The 26538-nt window shown below is 48.4% G+C and overlaps 1 protein-coding gene and 2 non-coding genes across 4 annotated transcripts in view; 2 read left to right on the forward strand and 1 right to left on the reverse strand.

The window, feature by feature from the left end:
* The first annotated feature begins 9727 nt into the window (after nucleotides 1-9727).
* TRNAV-CAC (transfer RNA valine (anticodon CAC)) lies at nucleotides 9728-9800 on the forward strand. The gene has a single exon. It is a non-coding gene; the product is annotated as a tRNA-Val (tRNA).
* A 456-nt stretch (nucleotides 9801-10256) lies between these two features.
* TRNAG-UCC (transfer RNA glycine (anticodon UCC)) lies at nucleotides 10257-10328 on the reverse strand. The gene has a single exon. It is a non-coding gene; the product is annotated as a tRNA-Gly (tRNA).
* A 572-nt stretch (nucleotides 10329-10900) lies between these two features.
* DPP9 (dipeptidyl peptidase 9) overlaps nucleotides 10901-26538 on the forward strand; it is a 42771-nt gene continuing 27133 nt past the window's right edge. For both annotated transcript variants that reach the window (XM_054980281.1, XM_054980282.1), the window contains exons 1-6: nucleotides 10901-11083; nucleotides 12012-12101; nucleotides 16233-16489; nucleotides 17868-17980; nucleotides 19574-19747; nucleotides 21871-22039. In XM_054980281.1, coding sequence (XP_054836256.1) covers nucleotides 12046-12101; nucleotides 16233-16489; nucleotides 17868-17980; nucleotides 19574-19747; nucleotides 21871-22039 — 769 coding nt within the window. In that variant the 5' untranslated portion in view covers nucleotides 10901-11083; nucleotides 12012-12045. The remainder of the gene's footprint in view (nucleotides 11084-12011; nucleotides 12102-16232; nucleotides 16490-17867; nucleotides 17981-19573; nucleotides 19748-21870; nucleotides 22040-26538) is intronic.

Genomic DNA, 26538 nt, shown 5'->3' on the forward strand with positions numbered 1-26538 from the left:
GCTAGCCATCATTTTGTAGAACTTTGCCGTCAGTCCATCCGGTCCCGGTGCTTTCCCTAATTTCGTGGATTGGATGGCCTCTTTTATTTCTTCCTCTGTCACTTCCCTATTTAATTTTTCTTTCCATTCCTCTGACATTGTTGGAAGTTTCATTCTTTCCAAATACTCCGCTATTGAATCTTTATTCACTTCTTTTTTCTGGTACAGTTTTGCATAAAATTTATAGAAAGCTCTACTAATAGCTGGTTGGTCCAATAATGTTCTGTTTTCCTCTCATATTTTAATTATGGTTTTCTTCTCTTTTTTCTTTTTTAATTGCCAAGCTAGATATTTGCCAGGTTTATTTGCACCTTCAAATGTTTTTTGATTCATTTTTTTCAAGTTCCACTCCAACTCTTTGTTATTCATTGCCGTCAATTGCTCCTGCAATATTTTTATATCCTGATATATACGTTTCTTCCCTGGTCTTTTCTTAAGTTGTATCTCTTTGGCTTTAATTTTTTCGGTTATTTCCTTTCTTTTTTCTTCTTTCCTCCTTCTGTCCCTTGCATTCAAGTCCATCAATATTCCCCTTATTACAGCTTTGTAAGTGTCCCATACCTTATGAGTTGACACATCCTTATTTAAATTGTATTGTATAAAGAACTTGGTCTCCTTTCGTAGCAACACCATGTTATCTTCTATCTGCAGCAAGTCTTCATTTATTCTCCATCCTCTTCTTTTAGTATTTTTTCCAAATCTCCACATGATAGGATTGTGATCTGAGCCTACCTTAGGCATTATCTCCACATCTCTAGTCCACAACATTAGTTCTTTGGAAGCCCAGATCATATCAATTCTTGATAGAGTAGCATGCCTCGCAGAATAAAAGGTATATTGTCTGTTTTTTGGATTTTGTCTCCTCCATACATCTTCCAGACTTTCCTGTTCCTTAATTGCAAAAAACAACTTTGGCAAAAGTCCTCTTTTTTGTGTGTGCAATTTTAGATTTCTTATCTTCTTCCAAGTTTGTAACTCCATTGAAGTCGCCTTACAGAATTATTTGATCATAGGTCAGCTCATCGAGTTGTTTTTGTAAATCCTTGAAAAAGTTTTCTTTCGCGCCATTGGGTGCATAAATTCCAATCACCAAGGTCTTCTTCGAGTTCCAAATTATTTCCACTGCTAAATATCTAGCTTCTGCATCACTTAAAATTAATTTTGGCTGCAGTTCCTCCTTTATATACAATGCAACTCCTCTCTTCTTCTTTTTGGAGGCTGCAGCAAATTCATTTCCAAGCTTTACAAATTTCAAATACTTTAAATCCTGCTTTCTGATATGTGTCTCTTGGAGACATACTATATTACGTTTTTGTTTTAAAAGCCAGTGGAAAATAGCCTTACGCTTACAAGGTGAATTTAGTCCATTTACATTCCAAGATATTATTTTACACTCCATGATCACATTCTTGTACTTTTTGGTAAGTCCTTTTCATTGTCCCTAATGAAGTTTTCCATCTCGTGACCCGTCCTGATATTTCTCCTTACTCCACCAAATTCAAATGCCAGTCCTTCTGGTATTTCCCATCTGTACCTAATTTTCAAATCCTTTAACATCTGGACCAGCTCCCTGTATTTTTTCCGCTCCAACAACACTGCTCTGGGCCGTTCTTTCATAACTCTCACCACCTTCCCATCGACTTCTAATGGTTCCTGAAACTGTTTGCTTACGATTGACTCTCTTGTGTTTCTGGTCGTAAATTGCACGATCATATCCCTTGGTAACTTCTTCTGAGCTGCAAATTTTGAGTTAATTCTGTATGCCACGTCCAGAAGAGCTGCAACCTCCTCTTCTTCTTTCCCCAAGTAGCCCGCCAAAATTTCTGTAATCTGCTCTTGGGCTGTTTTTTCCACAATCTCCGGAATCCAGCGAAATCTGAGTTGCTTTTCCATTTGTTTACATTCAGTTACGGCCATTCTTCCCTTCATTCCTCGCATCTCCGTTCTCTGCACGTCTGTTAAGGTGTCAACTGCGTTCTCTACTACATTAACTCTCTGCTGTGTAGCTTGCAAGTCATTTTGTACTTGATCCATTTTTTTTGTGAGTTCTGCCATCTCCGATTTTAGTGCCTCTTTAAAGTCCTTAAAATTCTCCTGCATCATTTCTTTAAGCTCTTTATTTCCTTCTGAAACTTTTTTATCCAAATTCTCCAGTGCGGTTTGCCACTCCTTCTTCGACATCGTGGGGCTAGCTCTACTTCGCTCCCATGTGTCCGCTCTTTTCCTCAACTCCGTGGCGCTAGTTTGTTGCTTTCTGTTATTTTTAAAAGTCCAAATTCAGTTTATTTTTTAGAGAAAAGAGTGTGCATAGTCCAAAATGTCGGGCGTTTTTTCTCTATGGTTTTGTATTGAAGCAATCGCCCTTACCTTCACCAAAGATGGCCTACTTCCGTTTTCCTTGAAGTCACAGCTTTGCCCTGTTTCAAAATGGCGACCTTCCGCTTCCGTTGTTAACAAGCCGCTTCTTGCCAGTCTCTTTATGATTCTGACGCACTTCCTGTTCCTCTTCTTTCCACAGCAGTTCTCGCGATATTAAAACTTTCTCACAGTCTGCTATCTCTTCCTAGCCGCAGGTATGTAAACAATAGTCAATTTTCCGCATTAACTTCTCTTTACAGTGTCATTTTTTAAAATTTAATTTGCCGGAACTTCCTCCTTTACATAACAAGTCTCTTGCAGTTTTTAGATTCTCTTTATCACTTTATTCCTTTTTATAATCTGTCCTGTATTAAGAGATAGCAATCTTTACCTTCTTAGACGCTTCTCTTGGGTTGTAATCGCTGCTTCAAGTATCCAATTAGTTCTTATTCCCTTTTCGGTTTACTGAAGCTTGGGTATGTAGATCTTATGCCAGAAACTGACTCCAGAGCCGCTGCAGAGATTTTGGCAACCTTTCTTTGGGTGGGACCTCAAGAGTGGACGGGGGCTCATTGTGTAGAACCCCCCTCACACCCGAGATCAATGCGCCCTCAGGTTCTTAAGTGTACTTGCCTGTTCTCCGCCTGAGAACAGGGGGCTGCGGGCAGTTGGCGCCCCTCCAGCCTCCACAAACAGCGGCACGGACAGCCCAGCTCCCTGAGCTGCGTTAGACCTCCATGAATCCCAAACCAGAAGTCCACGATTGTATTACTTTTGTGATAATATTCAGATTATTTTTAAAGATGATATTTAAAATAGATTCTTTTATGGTAATGATTAAATAGGTATTATTATAAAGTCAAAACTTTTGCGGATCGAGGTGTGACCTCTTTCGTGTGTTGGGCCCCTCATGATTTGAGAGAGATCCAAGGCAATAAAAGAAGGCCAGCCCTGGAAAAGTGTGGTTGGCATGACTGTTGAAGTCTCCCAGAACTATCAGCCCAGGTGTCTCTATCGCTACCATTTCAGACAATCTGTCTACTAGCAAGTGGCCTTGGGCAAGCCATTCCTCCCAGCCCCAGCTCCCCAGCTGTATTGTGGGGATAATAATAACACTGTTCACCGCTCTATTTACAAGAGAGGTATGTAAGCACATCCAGGGCTTTTTCTCAGTGGGAACGTGGTGGAACGGAGTTCTGGCACCTCTTGAAAATGGTCACATGGCTGGTGGCCCCACCCCCTGATCTCCAGACAGGGGGGAGTTGAGATTGCCCTCCACGCCACTGGCGCAGAAGGCAATCTCAACTCCCCTCTGTCTGGAGATCAGGGGGCGGGGCCACTGGCCATATGACCATTTTTGCTGAGGGCAATTTTAACTTTAAAAAACTCCCCCCTTGTTCCAGCTGACCCAAAGTGATGTCATTGTGTGGTCCTGAGTTCCACCACTGAGTTCCACCACCTCTTTTCCCAGAAAAAAGCCCCAAGCACATCTATTATTATTATTTATTATTATTATTATTACTATTATTATTATTTTGGGAACTAGGCAGCCGGTAAATAAGCAGAATTCCTGATCTATCCTTAGCCCCTAACATGAGGAGCATACAGTCAATGCCAGCAACAGTTTGCTCTGGGCGTCTGCAGCAGTCGAAGAACTCATGGAGGATAAAGGGCCACACCTCCTCCCTGGCCAATGGTGTTTGTTTCATGGAGGACTGTGTAATCAAGTTGTGTTAGATGGGACAGACACACACACTGTATGTTTTTCTTCCAGCCATGTCTCTATTAGGCAAGACAGGTTAATTTCCTCTTCCAGTAACATCCTCATGTGTTCAACCTTGTGAGGGATTCTGCTTTAGTCTGGGTGGAAGACCTTGGCCCTCACCTGGGTGATGTGTTGCTCTGCTCTGATTGGAACTGTCGTTAGGACTGCAGGTCCCAGAAAACCAGGTGCACCTGTCCCCTCTCCTCCCGCCCCCCGCCAGTGGTTCAATTTGGTCATAATGCAAAGACTGGGTGAGACATTTTGTCTCTCTTGGGTGATTCCCCCCCCTCACTTTCTAAGAAGCCTTTCCTTGCAAACCTCCACCCCCCCTTCCCTTTCTCTCTCCACTAACAGCAAATTATCTCTGGCAGGGAGCAGGGAGGGGTTGCTGGAGGGGGTGTCATGTGAGAATCTGAACGATTCCTTGGGCAAGGCCCTGAGAGACAAAACCACTTTAATAATACCCTCAATTAACTATTTTGGTTATTAATGCAGCAGCGAGAGCGAGCAAAAATAAAATAATTTTTAAACGGGATTTCTGCAGGAGATGTTCAAGCAAAGCCTTCACTCACCCAGGGAGAATGCTGAAGAACACAGTGAAGAAGATCCGGGCCTTGACTGTTCTCACCATCACTGGGTTATATGAATGCAGGAGACACTCTGGTTAGCAGGAATGGATCTTCCAAGCTGAGGCGCCTCTATTTAATCAGGACAGTCCCATTTTTCTAGTCTTCTGTTCAAGTCCTGGCCCAGGTTCAAGTGCTGGGCAGGTGTTTAAGATGCCTTTTAAAAAGTGTTCTTAGTGTGTGCAAATACCCTCAGGTTTCTTGCCCCTTCTGCTGGATCTTGTCAACATTCATTTATTTACTATTGGTGCAAACTATTAGTCCTACTTATAGTTTGGTGTTGTGATTAAGAGCGGCAGGACTCTAATCTGGAGAGCCAGGTTTGCTTCCTCACTCCTCCACTTGAAGCCAGCTGGGCGATCTTGGGTCAGTCACAGCTCTTTCAGAGCTCTCTCAGCCCCACCCACCTCACAGGGTGGTTGTTGAGGGGATAATAATAAAATACTTGTAAACCACTCTGAGTGGGTGTTGATGATGATGATGATGATGACGACGACGACGACGATGACGACTCTCTAGAAAACACATGCCTCAACATCTCGGGCTTTAAAGCAATAAGAACTACACCTGTCGGGATGTCTCCTATCATACTCTGCAAGGCTTCCGTGTACTCATTGCACTTTGCAAGGCCTGTTTGATTCTTTGTGACTCTGATGTTAGAAGCTGTTTGCTGCCTGGAATGTGACAGCCTGCTGGGATCTCTTTCTCAGTCTTGGGTTTGCCTTCGCCTGGGAAGGCCTTGAAGTGACTTCCACATCATCTCAGCTGGGCTCTGCAGTTCGTCTATTAAGCTTGGCTAACTGTTCTCTGAAGGGGGCTGGGGCTGGGCTGAGACTCCTATATGCGTTATGTGCTTGTAGGGAAAGGCCATTCCTGCCAAGGAATGTAATAGTGTATGAACTTGTAGCTTATCAATAAAATGCTTTAACTCAGGCAGTTCCTGGACTCATGCAGTGAAGTCTTTGAGAGTTACTTGGCCGAACTTTACAATTCCAAAAAGTTGGCAGCATCACACTAGAGTTGCCTACTCCACCCTGGGAAATTCCTAGAGATTGGTAGGGGGCTGTGAAAGGGGGAGATTAAGGGAGGAATTTCACCTAGAATCAATGGTATCCTGCAGAGTTTGCCCCCTGAAGGTGCTATTTTCTCCAAGGGAACTGATTTCTGTCGACTGGAGGGTGAAGATCCGTTGTAATTCCAGAGAACTCCAGGCCCACTTGGAGGTGGGCAACCCTACGTCAAACAGATCAGACTGAGTGTGGCTCCCGGTGTTGCTAGTTCTCTGGGAGTAGGCTTGATTTTTTTTCTCAGTCCTGTAAGGCTCTACATGACCTCAGAAGTGGTATGGTCTAAATCCAGGTGTACTGTCTTCACTCAGAATGGAATAGTTCTGTTTTACTTAGCGGGGGGGGGGGCGGGGGCTGCTTCTGCATCTGACAAAGAGAGCTGTGGTTCTTGAAAGCTTATGCTACAATAAAGTTGCATCTGACAAAGAGAGCTGTGGTTCTCGAAAGCTTATGCTACAATAAAGTTACATCTGATGAAGAGAGCTGTGGTTCTCGAAAGCTTATGCTACAATAAAGTTGCATGTGACAAAGAGACGTGGTTCTTGAAAGCTTATGCTACAATAAAGTTGCATCTGACGAAGAGAGCTGTGGTTCTCAAAAGCTTATGCTACAATAAAGCTGATTAGTCTTAAAGGTGCTACTGGATGCTTTACTATTTTGCGACTACAGACTAACACGGCTAACTCCTCTGGCTCTCAGAACTGAAGACCACATTACCACCAAGTGAGCTCTGCATGAAAGGGTTTCACTAAAAGTCACTCCAATAGTCTGCCTTTCTCACTGAGACTCATGGCGGATTACACTGTGTGAGTTAGTATAGTCAGTTTCAAAGACATTTCAAAAAACGGTGATAGAGCATATAAATGCAAATTTGCAATGATTTAAAATAATCAGAAATCTAATACAAAGCTGAAGAAATGCTGAAACAGAGCATAAGCAGTTCTAAGACTGACATATTAAACAACATAGAACTACCCAGTAGGATCATACTTATAGCGAGAGCTTTTTTTCTGGGAAAAGAGGTGGTAGAATGCAGTGGGTTGCCCTCAGAGAAAATGGTCACCTGGCTGGTGGCCCCGCCCCCTGATCTCCAGACAGCGGGGAGGGCAATCTCCGCTGGCGTGGAGGGCAATCTGAACTCCCCTCTGCCTGGAGATCAGGGGGCGGGGCCACCGGCCATGTGACCATTTTCAAGAGGTTCCGGAACTCCGTTCCACTGCGTTCCAGCTGAAAAAAAGCCCTGCGTATAGCCATATTAGTAGAATACTTCAAAGGTACGACATTATCCTATAGGAATAACATCTATTGACCGCTTAAATCTATGAGGCTTCTTCCTAAAGCATACCACTTTGCTCTTGGCAAAGTTAATATTTAAGGCCTCTTCCTTACAAAAGTGACTCAACTTATTTTACATCCATTTTAGGCCAATGTAAATTAAGGACACCAGCACTACATCCTCTGCATATAAACAAAGAGATCGTTTCCGATCACCTAAAGATGGTGGGGAAGACTTGAGGTCCTGTCAGACATGGAACAATATAATTCATGTATAAATTAAAAAGCAAAGAGTCTAGGATACACCCTTGCTTGTTCACCCTGATAACAGGAGTCTCCAGCTAAAGAGCCCAAGGTACCCGCCTTAATTTTAGCAAATATGTTTGAGTGAAATTATCATAAAATATGCATTTGTATGCAATATTTTTGCCTGCCAATTTCAGGCACAGTCAGTCCCTGTCAACTGAGTCAAAGGTAGCTGTTAAATGTACAAACGCCACACAGATACTTTGGTTCAGACCCTGAATGCCTGCTGCACAAGCTGGTAGCAGGCCAAGCAGTGATGGATCATTCCTTGTCCTGTTCCAACTCTTGCTTGATCAGGACGGATGACATGTCCTCCCAGTCCTCTAGATATTTACTATACAATTTGGAAGCTATATCCAACGAACCGACGGGGCAACACTTTTGGAGAGCCGATGAGTAGGACTTCAGGTCATGCAAGTTTAACCACAATCAATGTTTTAGTCTTTCAGAAAATCTTGGTTGTTTTGACTTTGTTGAGGAAAGTTTGAGTTGGGGCTCAGAGCATCAGCCAGCAACTTGTGGAGTTCTGATGGGTAACAAGGGAGAAAGGGTGCCGTTGGTGTTCATGCTTCTGCTGACACCTGGCGGTGTTGCATTCAAAGATGGGCCTCCCATCGTTGAGCCTGACTGCACACAGAGCAAAACAGGGCTCTTGGCTCTTTAGTCGAAGAGGGCCTTTAAGCCGAAATCCCTATGTACATTGCATTCAAAAATATGGAGATTAATTCAAAATCATAAGAGACTGGCAACACAATCCTATACACCTGCTTATATAGAAACACCTTATTTCATGGGGAAGAAATCTGAACCTAGTCCTACCACCAGCTTTGTGTGCATTTATGCACCTGGTCAGGAAGCAGAACATGATAGAAGACTATCTATTTGCCTTCAGTTGACTATACACTTCAGTTGACCACCTTAAATTTATCTCCAAGTGATTTCTAGTTTCTCTTCTGGAAAGGGATACGTCTGACTCATTTGGGGAGGCATCAGATCGCAATGGGGACATTTCCCTAGGAGAGAGTTCGCTAGACATGACGAGAATGTTTTGATGATTTAATTATTGCAAGCAGGGCTTTTTTTCAGCCGGAATGCAGCGGAATGGAGTTCCAGCACCGCTTGAAAATGATCACATGGCCGGTGGCCCCGCCCCCTGATCTCCAGACAGAGGGGAGTTGAGATGGCCCTCCGCGCTGCTTGGTGGCCCAGAGGGCAATCTAAACTCCCCTCTGTCTGGAGATCAGGGGGCGGGGCCACCGGCCATGTGACCACTTTCACCAAGGGCGATTTAAACTTTAAAAAACTCTCTCCTTGTTCCAGCTGACCAAAAGTGATGTGTACTTTACGCCTGCGCATGTGGTACCGGAGCACCACCTCCAGCCAGGCTGGAGCCCCCTGTGCTGGCAACCCACTGAGTCCCACCACCTCTTTTCCCAGAAAAAAGCCCTGATTGCAAGTATGCAGAGTGATGTGCATATACAATAATAATAGAAACAAAAATTAATCAGTGTCGCATCTCTGCAGTTGGAACCTGAGAATGGCCCCGCTTTCTTCTGGGGCCAGGAACCTTCCCCGATGCAAGACTGCTCCTGTTTGGGCCAGAAGCCAGTGCTAGTGAACCCCCCTCACAGGTCTCAATCTACAGAGCTCGTGAACAGTACCATCAGCCAAGGGGGGGGGGCATGCAGGCCTCTGCCCCCAGGAGATTACAGTCTGATGGTTTTAGCCTCACAGCCAATCGACTGAGCTGGAAATCTCGGGTTCAAATCTCATCTCTGCCATAAACTCACCCAAATGAGGACCGCTGTGTTGGTCAGCAGTCGGATAGCAGGATTTGAGTCCCGCAGCACCTTACAGCCACTCTCGAAAGTTTACACTCTGGAAATCGTGTTGGTCTCGCCCCCAATAGTTTCCTCTTGTTGCTAAACGTTGACTGGCCGGGGAGGAAAGAACGGGGCAAGGATGCCCCAATGCTGCACCTGGTCCCAGCTAGGCGGAGCGGCGGGGACGGCCTGTGCAGCGGCGAGAGGGGAAATACTTCGCACGTGTCCCGATGCGCGGTCTTATTTACTATGTGACTGCGTGTGTCTGTGTGAATGTGTGCGCATGCGAGAGAGCCCAGGTTGGGCTGAAGATACTGAAATCAGGATACAGAGGGATGAAAAATGCAGAAGTTTTTGGGAGGGGGAGAGGAAAGTAATAAAAAATAATGCTTGAAAATCAAATATGAGAGAATAGGAACAGGTTCTTAGACAATATCAAGGAGCAAGAAAGCCGTTTTTAACATATTAGTTTCCGTAGTGTAGCGGTTATCACGTTCGCCTCACACGCGAAAGGTCCCCGGTTCGATCCCGGGCGGAAACAAATTTTTATTTGCGCCCCTCTTCAGGTTACCTTTAGAAATATATTCCTTAACGCTCCTGGATGTGTGCACGAAACCTCTTCATTTCCTCTCTGAATACAGCGACAGAGCAGAAAGTTTTCCAAATTGCTGCAAGTCTAAATATGCTGGGCCTTTTTTTTTTGCAAATGACTTTGTTGCGGAAATGAGGAATCCCGTGTTTATCTGTACATAGATTTGATTCCACGCTCATCCCACACTCTCCCCCCGCCATTCATTTATTTATTTAGAACGTGTACATGCCACCTCCCCAGGGAAGGAGTTGGTTTTTTTTAAGATGATGCTGATAGAGAACGAACGTTTTCTTTAAATTATGGGAGGAAAAAGAGTGCTTGAGTATATGAGCTAGAGAAACTCTAAACGTTGGGAAAGCTTTTTCTAATTCCAAATAGGAGTTTATTTAATAAAAAAAAGCACTCTGCGTTGGCCGGGAATCGAACCCGGGTCAACTGCTTGGAAGGCAGCTATGCTAACCACTATACCACCAACGCCTCTCTGATTAAGTTTGTCCGTTTTCTCCTATAGAAGTCCTCGCCGAGCAAACCACAACTACCTACACAAACAGTCCGTGCCCCCCCCCCCCGCACTGCCGCCGCTCTCGCTTCCTTCCGGAGAGGTGGTTCTCGCCCCCCTTTCGCCCCGCGGCGCCCGTTATCAACCGGCTCCTCCACCCCGTTCCCGCCGCGGCGCCTTCCTCCTAGTCCCTCTCTGGCTGGCCGAGGGGGCGCCTCCTGGACTTTTTAAAGTAACTTTTTTCATTTACAAGTTTAATACAGTTTTATCACAATGTTAGCCGTTCGCTTACAGAGATACGCGCTTATATATTCAGTCTACAGCTTTATCAATTCCTAATATTTTATATTCCCCCGCCGAGCAATGGTCACGCCCGGGGTCAGCCCCCTCAGCGGCCTCTTGACAGAACGCAGAAAACTCCGCCCCCTCCCTTTCCTCTCGCGAGAACAGGAACAACGGCTTTGTAACGTCCGCGTTGGCCCCTCCCACTTCTTTTTCCCGGAGAGCCGAGGACCCGCACTTCCGTTTCCGGCGCAAAGGTCGCGCTGGGAGGTTCACGGCGGCCGGCGTTTTCCCTCCCCCCCTCCCCCGTCTCTGGGAGTTTCTCGGTCTCCGGGAAGGGAAATGGAGCGGGAGTGAAGGCGCCCCCGCCGCCGCCGCGCGACCCCCGACCCCTTCCCTCCCCCTTTTCCCCGACGCGGAGCAGGCTCGCAGCGGGGGGGCAGCCGCAGGAGTGAGTCAGGGAGGGGCTGGCGGGGGGCGGGGCTCGGACACTGGCCCCGCCCCCGAGGCGGGTGGGCTGCCCCTGCCCTTCTTCGGGAAGGGGGGGGTCTCCTGGCCACGCCCTCCCGGGCGCGAGTGGGGTTGCTGAGGCCACGCCCCTCCCCAGCCAACGGCCACCCTGTGCCCGCCCCCTCAGGGCCGGGAGGGCCTGACCCGCGTGTCGCCCGCTTCACACGTTCTCCCGCGGTCGAGCGGCTCTCTTTGCCACGCCCTTCGCTGGCGCGGGTCGGACGGGGATCCCCGCAGCCCCTGCCTGGCATGCGGGCGCCGCCCGTCCCCTCCCGCCCCCCGGCCGATGTGTGCAGCTCCCCCCGCTCAGGTGCTCCTGGGCTGGCACCGGAGGGAGGGATGAGGGCAGGCGCTGCGGGCGTCCCCGGGAAAGGCTGCAGGAGCTGCCCCTGGAGCGCTGGCGGGGCCCCCCTAGCAAGCGAAGCTTCGAAGGGAACTCCCTGGGCTCCCACAGGGGCACGCGCGAGGCTTGTAGCGCGGCCTCCTGTGCCGCCTGCCCTGAAGTGGGATCCCGGATCCGGCCTGCTCTGCCCCCCCCCCCCAGTACTGCCAGCCCCCTCGGCTCCAACTGTACAAGGCAGGCCTTGGCTTCTTGTTTAAGAACCTCCTTCTGCTGTTGGGCGATCGGCCTTCTTGGCCCCGCTGGCTGAGATTGCTGTGCCCTATTTTGTGTGGCAACCTGGAGATTTTTGTGTGGCGGAAACGGGGCTGCTCCCTAGCTTGCCCTCTTTCCAAAATTACCTCACGTCTGGTCTTGTGCGTGATGCAGAATCTTGAGTTGTGCCACTGCCTTCTGGTGCTTGTTGCTGTCTATGCCATCCAACTCCAAAGAAGTCACCTCCTATTCTGTCTTTTTTTTTCTCCCCTAGTTTCTTGTTCTACCCAAGGCTTGTCAAGCAGTTGATGCAGAAAGTCAAGAGGGCTCGTCTGGAAAACGAAACTGCAGGAAGTTGGAGAAGGTAAATTTTCTGAGTCTGAGTGAGGACAAGAGTAAGCCACAGGCTTTGGAACCATTGTACGTGGTGGAGGGGGGGCAGTTTAAAAGAAAACCCAGCGCCAGTTTGTTGGGGCTGGGAAACACTGTCCTACAGTCTGGGACCAAGGGCCGAGTCACGTGGTGGTGGTGACTTCACATGGGAGTCCGCATGCTTCTCTACGCCAAAACAAGTTTCCTTCTTTCTAAAGAGCATGGTGATAACAATAAGTTAGTCTAGCTTAGCTTGTGCATTTAGCATGTTCGCTTTTAATGTGTAGGGATGTTTATATGGAGGAACATTCAGTTACATGAATCCCACCTGCAGCATTAAATGGTACAGTCCAAATACAGATACAGGTTGATCATTTTTCTGAAGCCATATGTGTCTGGATATATGTGGAAAGATATTATAAAGGTGCTATATTTAAATGCTTTTTTTTTGTAATTGGGGATCCTTACGCTGTAATTGGCACAGTCCACAGTTAAGAGTACGGAGAGGGATCTGTCAATTACATTTCTATATGGCCTTCCTCCAAGGAGCCCAAAGAAGTTTTCTTGTGTTTCTTGTCTGTGGCATCAACTATCAAGACAACAGTGGAATAAGAATTTCATAGAGTGCAGGTTCAGTGGCTGAGCCGGAGGCATTTTGAGAATGTGTGCTTTTCTGTGCTTCCCGTGTCTCAGATTAAAGCATAGCTCAGCCCCCTAGGAAGTCTTCCCGAGCTTTGTTGACATGTTTGCAAGCTGCACCTTTCAGGGAGGCTTGTACAGAAGTGGTTCCTTCCTGCTGGATTATACCCCCCATGGGTCAGGTGTGATGCCTGGAGTCCGTCGTCTTGAGGTGGCCACCTCACCTCTTCTGGTGGCCAGCCGCCTAACATTCAGAACCGGCATTGTCTACAGGAAGCTTAAGTTGTTTGTGTGCACGTAACATGCACAGATTAGCTGCAGCTGCTCCGTTTGTGGTGTGTTGGCTCCTTACGACCAGCTCTTTCTTGTGACCTTTGGAGGGTGTCATTGTGAGGCAGATAAGGGGATACCTGGGTAAGATTGCAGAGAAATGTGCAGTCTGACATTTTCTGACCCTTTGGCAGTGCAGCTGAGATGCAAACTCACTGGCTGTTTGCTTAGCAGCAACATTCTCCAATCAGATCAGAAAATCGATGCCTGGGTGCAATTCCTTTAGTCATCAGAATAAACTTGTGTGGAGTTTTAATATGATTGGGGTTTACTGTATGTGGGGACATGCTCTTTTAAAATTGCTGTGGATGAGGATGTCCCAAGAGGATGCTTATCCCTCCTTCGTGGGTTCTCTACCACCCTTTCCCTTTAAAAGAATTGTTGAGGACTTCCTACACAGGGTGATCTCCAGAAGGCAAGGTAGTGAAATAGTTTGACTACAGGATCCTTGAGGGGAGAGGGTGGTTGAATTCCACATGACTTGATTTGGGTTGAGCCAGTTCCTTATGAGTTCTGATTTTGTCTTTATGGTAGGGAATTCAAGTACATTTTTTGGAAAATAGGTATGTCAGTAAAAAACAAAATGCATAGAATTGAATTCTTCCAAGGTTTTTTTTTTTCCCACGGAGCGTCCAAGTTTTAGGCATAATCACTGCTTACTTACAAGGAGCTTTAGAGGAAACCCCGGAAGACCATTTTAAAGGCTTCAGGCAGTTGTTTGCCACTGAACTGCTCAACAAGGAGTTAGTAATGCCCCAGAGCTCAAAAGTGACATCTCTGAATGCAGCCTTTATACTTGCTCAGCCTCTCGGGACTTTATATAATATTGCCTTTAAGTTAAGGCATTTTAAATTTATTTTTGAAGAGAGACACATGTGAAAATGAGTTTCCGCCTCTTCATTCAGTCCTAGTGGTGAGTGGGATTCTGCTCTCTGCTTCTTTGTCCCTGGGCTGTTGTTAGGGTCATGTGTGCGAGTGAACCTTTCTTAAGCCTTCCATGCTCAGTCTGGTCTTGGAACATGCACACCACCCCCTTAATGTTGTTTTAGTACTGGCCTGGCCTGCCTGGCCTTGGAGGCCTGTTCAGTGATCGGGTGGAGACAGGGCCAAAGGGCGTGTAAATGAACGCTGGGATTTTTTTTCAGCTGAGCTAAACTGGGTAACAGACTTCAGGAAAGGTGGCTAGCTTGCACTAATCAGATATTTCAGTCAGTGAAAGCTTTAGGATGTGGGGCTTTCCCCTCTTCCTGATTGGCTGCTTTACTGTTTTGGAGGATGACCAAATTTTGGCACAGCTTGGGGCTGGGAGAAGCAGATACAAAGTTTTGCAAACCTTTTTAAGAAATGTGTCCTGGAGTATCCTTGGCCATCTCAGTGATTGCAAGTTTAGCTTTCTCTGTCTGCATGTAGGAAGGTCATTGCTGAAGTGTGAAGATTTTGATAGTGGTGCTAGTCCAGTGGACCTTTGTGTTTCTAGGATCCTGCTACTACCTTATGAGCAACTGTGCAGGCCTCTTTACACATAACGGAGTGCACAGGTCAGGTCCAAGGCACCTGTCTTATGTTCTGTGTAGCTGCCAGATGTGAGTTATGGGTTCTCCATTCCAGTGTATGTGGTGCTTAATTCCGATTGTGACTGTAGTTCAACACCGTGCTCCCGGGACTGCTTCAGGTCAAGAAAATGGCACCAGGATGGGAAGACTAAAGCCCCTTCTCCATGTGTGGCACAGTTGTGATTTGACTCAGGCAATGAGGTCCCAAATCCTGGATTTAGGGTACCATAGAATTCAAGCACTGTAGTGATATTATCATTGTGCGTCTTCTAAAGGAACTGCTTGAGCAGTTCTTCTAGATCAGGGCAGCAGCCCATCTTGTCCAGTGCCTGATGACCACAGAGGCCAGCCACATGCCCTTGGGAGGCCCAGAGGTCCCCTGCTGCTATCCACTCTCAGCAACCGCTTTTCAGAAAATGGAGATTCCGTTTTAGCAGTAAGAACTAGTAGCTGTCGATGAATGCATCCTCAGTGGATTTGTCTAGTTCTCTTCGAAAACCATTTAAGCTGGTTGCCCTCACTAAGGTAGTGAGTTCCACAAGTGAATGATACACTCTGCACGTCAGGGAAGACTTATATGATACAACATTCCTCTCACTGGGTGAGTCCTCTGAAGGGAGGCTTTTCCCAAATAGGAAACTGACCTGTGTGTGCAGGGAACTATTTGTGTGGAGAAGCATTCTCTCATGCAACTCACGTGTGAAGCATGCAGCGCAGACCTCAGAGAGATCTAGGCCAGATGCTTATTGGAGTTTCTGAAACAAGAAACTTGGCCCCAGCAGATGAGCTCTTTCCCAAGACGACTTACCTGCTGCTGCTGATCTTTTCCTGCCATGTATGCTGGGGAGCGCTGGGTGTGTTCTACGGTGCAGTCTCCATTCATGTTGGGCAGCAGGAAAGCGCAGTGGGCCCAGCAAGTATCCCTCCTCCTTTGCAAGGTGCCGGGATTCATGGGCAGGCATGTTCATGTGGAAGTCAACATTGTAGGTAGCGGGACCCACGGTTCTAATCCACCACCTTCCCACAAAGTTCACCCATTCCAGCCAGCCATTCCATCAAATGATACCCTTTCTGGTAGCATTTGAAGCAAAGTTGAATGCTGGGGTGGGTGTACAACCACATTGTTTGGTTTTTGTTCAGGGAGCATAGCGCTGAAGGGCACCAGAAGCAGCCAGGTTAACCAAATAACTGCATAATATTATACCTGGTATTTATTAGGTGTCTGTTCCACCCTTCCTCCAAGGTGCTCAAGGGTGTCATACATGGCTCTCCTCATTTTATCCTTGTAACAACACTATGAGGTAGACAAGCCTTAGAGTGTGTGACTGGGCCTAGGTCTCCTGGGGCTGAGCCAGGATTTGAACCCGGGCCTCTCTCTCTCTCTCTCTCTCTCTCTCTCTCTCTCTCTCTCTCTCTAATCTGAGTGCTGTACTCTAATCCTTGGCTCTCCGGCACAGTTCAGCCCCTTGCAGCCTGAGGTGGTGGAACCCAGGAACATCATTAACATTGAATGCTGTGCAAGGTGTAAACCAGTCCCGAGGGTAGAATCCTGCTTGTGTCCCCCTTTGGCTCTTTCAAACCCGTGTCTTCCTTTCGTCCAGGTCCTTGACCAGCTCAGGGGGAAGGCCGAGGATGACGGCAGTGGATGCGGTGTTGGAGAGTGCCGAGGCTGTGGCAATGGAAGAAATGGCCTCGTCGCAATTCCAGGTGGAGAAGCGCTCCTGGGAGGGGCTGCGCGACATCATCCATGGAAGCCGCAAGTACACGGGGATGATCGTCAACAAGGCGCCCCACGACTTCCAGTTTGTCCAGAAGACTGACGAGTCCAGCCCTCACTCTCACCGCTTATATTATCTCGGTAGGGCTGGCTATGATGGTTGTGCCTTTGGCTGGGTCTGGGGTTGCTTAGCTGGCCTGGCTCGTTGCTTGCAGGGACAGGGACCGCAGCTTTCCCTGTGCTTCCACCCCCAGTTCTGCTTACACATCTGCTGGAGAAGTGGAACGGCAGGAAACGTAAGGCTGTACAAGGCCAGCATTGTTTGGTGCTTGCCTGCCCAGAGGCGTGGTCTGGCAGAAGGCCCTTTCCCTGCCTCACTCACCTGCCCCACTGCGAGCAGTGCCTGGAGGCCATAGAGGAGGCAAGGTGCCACTGGACTCGTGGTGTATCGCCTCCCCCAGGAACTGTTCCCAGAAGCCCCTGCAGTATGGCAGGGCTTCCGGGGCATCCTCTGTGCACCTTTCAGCTCCACCAGTCGGACTATACCACCACCACCACCCCCCTCTGGAGTTGGGCTGGGCTAGAGAAGAGGATGGCCTGTAATCCAGGGTCCCTAAAAGCCCACAGCCCTGAGGCTCGATATGTTTTGAGCATTTCTTCCCCTCCTTATAAAGGAGTTCGTTTAGAGGTAAGCTCACTGTCAGAGACTCCATGAGCCAGCTTTGACTCTGGGGCCATCAGTTGCTTGCCCCAAAATCTGGGTTTCTGGAAAGGTCTCACTTTAAGAGAGAATTCCATATTTATTTATTTACTTTGTTTATACTCTGCCTTTCTCCCCAGTGGGGAGCTGAAACAGTTTACATCATTCTCCTCCATTTTATGCTCACAACAATCCTGTGAGGTAAGTTAGACTGAGTGTGCATGACCCGCCCGAGGTCACTCGGTGAGCTTCCATGGCAAAGTGGAGATTCGGACATGAATCTCCCAGGTCCTAGTTCAACACTCTCACCTCTACACCATGCTGGCCGTCAGCAAGCCAAGCCACAGCATCCTGGGATGCAGGTGGGAATGTTTTCAGTCAGCTGAACATCCACATTCATTTGTTGGCAACAGAACTCTGCTCAGTTTGAAGTGCTGGGTCTGACTCTTAGACTGTATTCTCACTGCCATTTTCATGTGATTTGTAAGGCAATTTGTAAGATTCTTTAGGACCCCCCCCCCCCATAAAGCACCTTTTTGAGGGCAGTACAGAAATAAAGTTCCTTGTCCCTTACTGGCATGTTGTGCTCAGACTGGGTCAGCCAAGGTTCTCGTTGGCAGTTTCCCTGGTCATTCATCCCTGGCTTAGCAGCTGGGTGTGGGTTGGGTTTTTTTTTTGTGCCCGTGAGATGTGGGGCAGGGCTTCCCTGCAAGATTGTGAAGCGAGTTGGGAGATTCCCTGCTTAGTGTTTGCATTCTGATGAAATCACTGGGCTAAATACAAGGCTGTCTTTTTAATTCTGATTTACTTCTTCCACAGGAATGCCATATGGGAGCAGGGAGAACTCTCTCCTTTACTCTGAGATTCCCAAAAAGGTACGGAAGGAAGCCCTTCTTTTGTTGTCGTGGAAACAGATGCTGGATCACTTCCAGGTGAGGCATGATGGATCCTGGGCTGTATCCTGTGACTTGATGGTGCATGACTTAGACATGAATTGTGTAAAAAGAAAAACATCCTCAGCTCTCCCTGTAGGCTGTGTTCCTGCCTGCTCATTAAGGTTCTCCTCAGAAGCCTTGTTCTGGGTTTCCCCACTCTGTGTGGTACAGTAAGGTAAGTTATTTGAGCCTTTCCTATACAAGCAATGAGGCTTCAGAACTCTTCTCTCGGGAGGCTTGATCTGTTCTTTCAGAGTAACCCGGCCAGGTCAGGGCTTCAGTTCTGGTCCAGCGTTTTGTTTTGCCTAATAGCCAGTCAAATGCTACTGGAAGGCCTTAGTTTCTCCCATTGTTGAACCTGATTGATGAGTTCAAAAGTAAACTGGTTCTGCACGTGGAGGCTCCACATGTGGAGCCCTCATGGTAAATAGATTTTTGTGGACATTTCCGCCATAAATGTGTTTAAATTCTTTTTTAACTCTCAAAGCTAGCAACAGTCAGTACATTTTATGGCAGAGAATTCCACAGGTGAATTAAGCAGTGTGGCAAAGAGATCTTCCTTTTGCCTCTTGGTCCATCTTTGCTGACTTTCTGACTTTCTGAGTATCCCTGCTCTCCAGTTTCTGGGTTTTTTTTTTTTTTTTAATTGCTTGCAGTGGGGTGGCTTAACCAAAGGTTCAGGATGGGGTTGAAGGAACAGGTCTGAAGTTTGGTGGCGCTCTTGGAGCCAGGCCTACTCCTGGACAGGCAAGTGGCAGCTGTGGCTAGGGGTGCCTTTAACCAGCTTCAATTAGTTAGCCAGCTGCAGCCGTTCCTGGGCAGAAAAGATCTGGCCACTGTGGTGCGTGCCCTGGTTGCATCAGTATTAGATTACTGCAATGTGATCTACGTAGAGCTGCCTTGAGGTGTTTAGAAATTTCATTTGGTGCAGAATGCGGCAGCCAGCGTGAGCGCTGAAGTGAGTCTGTCGTAGGGACTGTATCATACCCGCCTTGTTCCATCTGCACTGGCTCCCAGTCTGTTTCCAGGCACAATTCAAGGTGCTGATGTTGTCCTTTAAAGCCCTACATGGCTTGTCACCAAAATTCCTGAAGGACTGCCTAAGCGTTTACTAATCTGCCTGAGCGCTGTGGTTATCTTTTGAGGCCCTGCTTCAGGTGCTCCCAACTTCTGAGATTAGGCAATTGGCAACCTGGTAGAGGGCCTCTTCGGTTGTAGCAGCAAAACCCTGGAGCTCTTTTCCCTGTGAATACTCGTCTGTCCCCTTCTGTTGCCTTTTTCTGCCAGTGGCATTTCTGTTTTGCTTGGCATTCCCTCCTCCCTTTGTTTTAATTGTTGTTTTTATGGGTTTGTATACGTGTATTTTAGCTTTGATTTTAAATGTTTTCATGATGTGCTTTGTTGGTTTTGATGGTGTCATTTTATTATGTATGTTTTGATCTGTTAGCTGCCTTGGTGGGCGGAAAAGCAGGATACACATTCTGTAAACATAATAAATAGTTGTCAGAGGTGAGACTCGAACTCCTGCTCTCTAACCGGGTCCCAAGCCTCCACTGGGCAGCTGTGCATTCCTCTTCTCCTTTCTGCCAGGCCACCCCCCACCACGGGATGTACTCCAGGGAGGAGGAGCTGCTGCGGGAGCGCAAGCGGCTGGGGGTCTTCGGGATCACCTCATACGACTTCCACCGGGAGAGTGGGCTGTTCCTCTTCCAGGCTAGCAACAGCCTCTTCCACTGCCGGGACGGAGGCAAAAATGGCTTCATGGTGAGTAAAAGCAGTTGAGGCTTTTGTGACCCGCCGTGTGGTGCCCACTGATACATTTCTTAGCACCTGCTTAAATCTTGGGCATAAAATCATCTGGTCGGGCCTGATTCAGATATAGGCCGTTTCCAGACGGCCCCCCGCCTCGCGAAACGTCGCGCGTCGTCGCGCATCGTCGCGCAGAAAACGCGAAATATCGCGTTTTCTCGCGTGAGTTTTGCGCGACGTCGCACAAAACTCGCGCGAGAAAACGCGATATTTCGCGTTTTCTGCGCGACGATGCGCGACGACGCGCGACGTTTCGCGAGGCGGGGGGCCGTCTGGAAACGGCCATAGGCACGCTCTTAGGAAGCCCTGAGCACCTAGTTTGCTCTCCTGTGTTAAATTGTTATCTCCTGGCTGGAGGTACACCACAGGCAACGTTTTAGGTTTGTTACTAGGTCATGCCCACAAGCAATACAATCATGGAGTCTCTGCTTCCATTTTAAGCCTATATTATTACAAAATAATTATTTAGTACCTTTTTATCAGCTCAATAAATAGAAAATCATACCATCCATTATAACTACATAGATCATTATAGAAGAGCAATTACACGAGTCCAAAAAAGTATCTTACCTAAAGATACGAAGTCACAGGCAAGGAGCGCCTTCAAACAGGAAGCTCGCAATTAGTTTAGCTTGTTGTATTTATAGAGTTTCAGAACTTTTCTTAACAATAACTGCTTCACAAGCTCAAATTCGTGGGTAACTATTATCTTATGATTTCATGCTCCAAACAAGATTATCCATATTTGAAACATCTTTGTGAATCGTAAAACAGTAGCTAGTTCATTCTTGCTACTTTATGTATTAACAAAGTCTATGTAGAATTAGTTATTACACGTTTCTCGTACATCTGAATATTTTTTGGCCCTCCATCAACGTAACTATCCTCGAATAACATTGCCAGCCTCTATGAAGTTTATTCTAAGTCTCCAGACTCTTTGTGGCTTATCTACTTAAGGGGCTGGGTTAGCCCTGTTTCTGTGCGTAACTTTCTTTGTCATATCCAGCAATTGTTCCCCTTTCGCTCTAGCCATATCCCTGTCAAGGGTCTCACAGACTCAGCTCTGGGCTTGGAAAACCACTCCCTGGTACCTGTGCAGGCAGCAGATCTTTGGAGACTGAGCAGTATGTTCATCCTGAAGTAGATAGCTGGCTCCATCTTTGCTCCACCACCTTGGTGCAGGAGGCATCACCTTTGCACTTCGGAGAAAGCTCGTTCAAAAGCTTAACGTAAGAGTAGCCTTGCTGGATCAGGCCGATGCCCCACCTGATCCTGCATCCTTCCTTCTTTCCAACAGAGGCCAGACAGGTGCCACAGGCAATCTCACAGGCAGGGTCAGCAGGCAATAACTCCCTCTTGGCATTTTCTAGTGAGCTGCCCAATCTTGGTCCCATCTAAGCATGAAGAGAAACAGCTGCTGCTTTCTGTAGAGGCAGGCACAGTCTTCCTTCAGCTCAGGTCTGATAATGTCAAACTTGTCCATGAATTCCAGCCTGGCAAATGCACACCAGTATCTCCCTGTAAATTCTGTTATTGAAGTACGGAATCTTTTCAAGCTGATTACAGAGTGTCCGTGGAGATACAAGTCCTCTCCTGGGGGTGAGAGTTTCCTTGTGTATAACCTTGGTTATACCAAGCGCTCAAAAATAGTTCCCCTTTCTCGGCCCTGCATGCCACTGCATGAGTGTCCCTTGTGCTGCACGAGCAAATCTCCCCCAAAGCACTCCTGTCAGTTTCACCCTGAGTCCCAGTTCTGGGTGGGTTTCTCAGGCACCATCGTGATGATGATAATGACGATGATAACAACATTTGCTTTATATACCGCTCTTCAGGACAACTTAATGCCCACTCAGAGCAGTTTACAAAGTATGCTATTGTTATCCCCACAACAACAATCACCCTGTGCTCCAGGAAGCTCTGACTGACCCAAGGTCACCCAGCTGGCTTCAAGTAGAGGAGTGGGGAATCAAACCCTGTTCTCCAGATTAGAGTTCTGCACTCTTAGTCGCTACACCAAACTGGCTGTCCAAACTGGCTCTACACCAAACTGATGCACTGGTCTTTCTCCCCTCACCTAGGTCTCGCCAATGAAGCCACTAGAGCTCAAGACCCAGTGCTCAGGGCCACGGATGGATCCCAAAATCTGTCCAGCAGATCCCTCTTTCTTCTCATTCATCAACAACAATGACCTCTGGGTAGCAAACATTGAGACAGGAGAAGAGTGCCGGCTGACATACTGCCAGAAAGGTAACCATGGTCATCGTGCACACAGGCCAATGAGCACAGCTTATCTGCAGAAGAGATGGCAAGGGCAGAGGGCCTGGCCTTGGCATCAAGAGCCTTTAATATTTTTGTGTGAGGGCAAAACTATTTATTTATTAAATTTATAGTCCGCCCTCCCCATTGGACGGGCTCGGGGGATTACAACCTACAGATAAAAACACAGTGATAAAACAGTACATTAAATAATGATAAAAGCCAGATTTAACAGCATAAAAACAAACTGCACTATGTCCCAGGTTCACTTCACACTTCCCTGCCAAGGGAAGAGAGGGGTGGGGACGTTCCTACATGGGGCAGATGACTCAATATAGCCCCCCACTAATAGGGGACAGGCAGGGAGGCCAATCGGTGGATGAGTACTGGCCTCCACCAAATGCCTGGCGGAACATCTCTGTCTTACAGGCCCGCCGGAAGGACTCAAGGTCTTGGCGGGCCTGAGTATCCTCCGACAGAGAGTTCCACCAGGTTGGGGCCAGGACTGAAAACGCCCTGGCCCTGGTTCAGGCCAGTTGAGCCTCCCTAGGGCCAGGGACCACCAGTAGATGTTTTCCTGCTGATCTAAGCACTCTCCAGGGTAGAGGCGGCCCCTCAGATATGCCGGTCCCAGGGCATTTAGGGCTTTATTGGTTAAGACCAAGACCTTGAACCTGATCTGGAACTCCACGGGAAGCCGGTGCAGCTGCTGAAAGGTTGGAGTCAGATGTGCCCTATACGGTGAACCCGTCAGGACACCTGCAGCAGCATTCTGGACCCGCTGCAACTTCCAGGTCAGACCCAAGGGAAGCCCTGCGTAGAGCAAGTTACAGTAGTCTAATCTGGAGGTGACCATTGCATGGATCACCATAGTTAGATCACGGGTTGAAAGGGAGGGGGCAAGTTGCCTGGCCTGCCAAAGGTGAAAAAAGGCAGACTGGGCAACTGCCATGACCTGGGCCTCCATTGATGAGGAGGAGTCCAGCGTCACACCAAGACTCTTAACCGCCGGTACGGGCACAAGTGGCGCCCCGTCGAACGCTGGGAGCTGGATCCCCCCCATCCACTGCACCATGGCCCAAGTACGAGACCTCTGTCTTCGTAGGGTTTATCTTCAGTCTGCTCTGCTGCACCCACCCAGACACAGCCTCCAGGGCTCTATTTAGGGCACATGGGGTGGAGCCAGGCAGCCGTCCATCAGCAGATACAACTGGGAGTCAGCCGCATATTGGTGGCAACCCAGTCCGAAACGCCGTACCAGTTGGGCGAGGGGGCGCATATAAAGATTGAATAACGGGGGAGAGTATCGCCCCCTGAGGGACACCGCACACCAAAGGTTGGCGCACTGATAGCCTCCCCCCAAGCGCCACCCTCTGTCCCCGACCGTGGAGGAAAGTGACAAGCAGCTGCAAGGCAGTCCCTTGAATCCCCACGTTGGCAAGGCAGTGAGTCAACAATTCAAAGTCGACCGTGTCGAACGCTGCTGAGAGAACTAGCAACACGAGTAGCGCCAACCTGCCCCGATCCAGCTACCTACAGAGATTGTCTGTGAGGGCGACCAGCACTGTCTCAGTCCTGTGACCCGGACGGAAGCCAGACTGGAATGGGTCCAGGACAGAGGTCTCTTCCAGGAAGACCTGCAGCTGCCTCACCACTGCCCATTCAATCATCTTACCCAGAAATGGGAAGTTCGAGACCGGGCAGTAACCGGATGGATCAGTGGGGTCTAAAGCTGTTTTTTTCAGAAGAGGCCTCCCTACGGCTTCCTTCAACGCCCTGGGGAAACCCCAGAGCTCAATGATCCCCAGCCCTCTACCTGTCTCCTCTCTCACAACCCTACCGCCACCACCATCCCATAACATATCCCACAGCTATACAATACAACAGGAGCACCCAGCTACCTTTAATTACAGGCATGTACATTCCAATATCCCTCAGCCATACCCCCAGTTAGTATACTACTGAGTTAAAAGGGGTAGAGGAACATCCCGTTCCCCGACTTCCAGAGGCTGAATACCCCCAGTCCTAGATCCAGGCGCTCCCCGCTCTCGTCAGTGGCAAATCCCCTCAGCCACTGCAAGGGCGTCCTTCAAATACGCCATTTAGCTGTCCTGGCACAGTAATAGTCTCTCAGGCCCCTTGGCCTTCTCCAGGCTGGCAGAGAATCATTCCCACTTCGCCAGCAACATGAGGGCAAGGCAGGTAAGGCACAACAGAACACCGCGCCCACCACAGAAGCCGGATGCCCATAAAGGGGTGGTTGACGGAATAACTGCTGGCCCCAGACTGCTGGCCCCAAGCCGCCTACTGCCGTCCTCACTTCCGACCCAGCGGGGTTTTGACCCAGACTCAGCTGTCCCGGTGGCATAGTCTCTCCACTCCGTCTGTCCCGCCTCAGGCAGCATTGATGACTCCCCCAGCAACCAGCCTTCGACTCCTCTGTACGCCAGCTCCCGGACCTCCAGTTGCTTGGGAGGACCAGGAATCCTCCCAGCATCAGGGTGATCGGGTAGCTGGCCGCAGTTGTTCACCAGGCATCAGGACTCACTCGGCCACGGTCTTCCGGGGTTCAAGGCAGCTCGGCTACTCGGCCTCACTCACTCCTGTAGGCACAGGGAACTTGTAAGATCAGATGTTCCATGGGGGTTCATGAAATATTTGTCATGGAATATTCAGACGATCATCTCAGTCATAGGAACGTGATCTAAAAAGGACAAGAGAATTTTTATTAGGGACATGACACTCAGAAGGAAGAACCAGAGGGGCTTGAATTATAGCTGGGGTTACATCACAATGGTACATTCTCCAGGATCTCCATATAAAAAGGATTTGGTAATAGTAGGGTTCTCAGCTCCAGGTTGGGAAATACCTGGAGATTTGGGGGGGGGGGTGGATTCTGAAGAGGGCAGGATTTGGGGAAGGAAGGGACCACTTTAGAGTATAATGCTATAGAGTCTACCCTCCAAAGCAGCCATTTCTTCCAGGGGAACTGATCTCTATGGTCTGGGGATCAGTTGTAACTCCAGGAGATCTTCAACCACCACCTGGAGGTTGGCAAACCTAGATGATGATGATGATGATGATGATGATGATGATGATGATGATGATGATGATAACATTAGATTTATATACCGCCCTTCAGGACAACTTAATGCCAACTCAGAGCAGTTTACAAATTATGCTATTGTTAATGTTCTCCAGCCGTGAAAGCCTTCGACAATATATGCTATTATTATCTGCACAACAAAACACCCTGTGAGGTGGGTGGGGCTGAGAGAGCTCCAGAGAGCTGCGACTAGCCCAAGGTCACCCAGCTGGCTTCAAGCGGAGGAATCAAACCCGGCTCTCCAGATTAGAGTCCCGCGCTCTTAACCACTACACCAAACTGGCTCTAAGTGATGAGACTTCCACCTGAGTCCCTGGACAATCCCCACCTGGCTAGGGAGGCAACACAAAGGCACGTTTAAAGCAGCGCTTGCATCTGTGTTTAGCAGTGCCTTTCTGTGTACTTCTGTGTTGTCCTTCCAGCAGAAATGTCTTTCCTCTGGAATAGGGTCGCACTAAACGAACGTTGTGGTTATCCTGGCGTGGTTATCCACTTGCACGAGGACACCTTGCGTTCATTCCCAAGAAGTGTGAATGTGACTGCCCTTGTTTACCAATAGAGTCCCGTGCACACTAGTTTCTACGGGTTCCTGAAGCAGCAGATAGGTGCGTGCCAAAGGGGAACTGCACGTTCACTTGCGCAAAGGTCCCCGTGTTATTGGAGCTATGCTCAGTCGATGTTGCGTTCTGTTCCTGGCTTGTTGGATAAAGACCAGTGATGCAAGCTGGGACTGGGGTGGTGGTTGGTGATGCAAGGGATTGGGGGGGGGGAGAACAAACAACGGAGGTTTTCCTTTGTCTCAACTCTTCTTCACCAGGATGCCGTAAACTCTTAGCCTGAGCAGGTCAGGTCTGCACCTCCCTCCTTTCCACTCCCCCTTCTCAGCCTCCTCTCAACTGCACTCAGCCCCTGGACCTTCAGGCCGTGGGTATGCGTGGTCCTTATCAGGGCTTCTCCTTGTCCCCTCCCCTCATTTACAAAGTAATGTTTTCTGCATACTTGAAGAGTCCCCTCAGTGAGCAGAAGCCCCACCCTGTTCTGTGGGTGATCCCTTTTCTCCTCCTCCTCCTCATTTTCGGCCTCCCTCTCTCAGAAGACTCAAGGCATATGATAAACAAGACAGCGGACTGCATTGCTGTTCCTTACAGCAGTGACGTCCAGTGTTTGGGACCATCAAGCTGGTAGTTAAGCATCTAGTGATGGTGATTCTTGCTGAACTAAAATGTAAAATTACATCTTTTAAGCTGCACACTATTCTGCCCTGCCAGATAACAGGCGTCCAAGTGTGTATCTTTGTGGCATCCCCATCTGCTAAAGCAACCAAATGTATTGTTGAGAGGCGTGTGTGTGTGTTTTCAGGTGAAGATTTGGTGGTGAGAGGGCA

This window comes from Eublepharis macularius, chromosome 5, assembly GCF_028583425.1.
Source record: "Eublepharis macularius isolate TG4126 chromosome 5, MPM_Emac_v1.0, whole genome shotgun sequence".
Taxonomy (NCBI): Eukaryota; Metazoa; Chordata; class Lepidosauria; order Squamata; family Eublepharidae; genus Eublepharis; species Eublepharis macularius.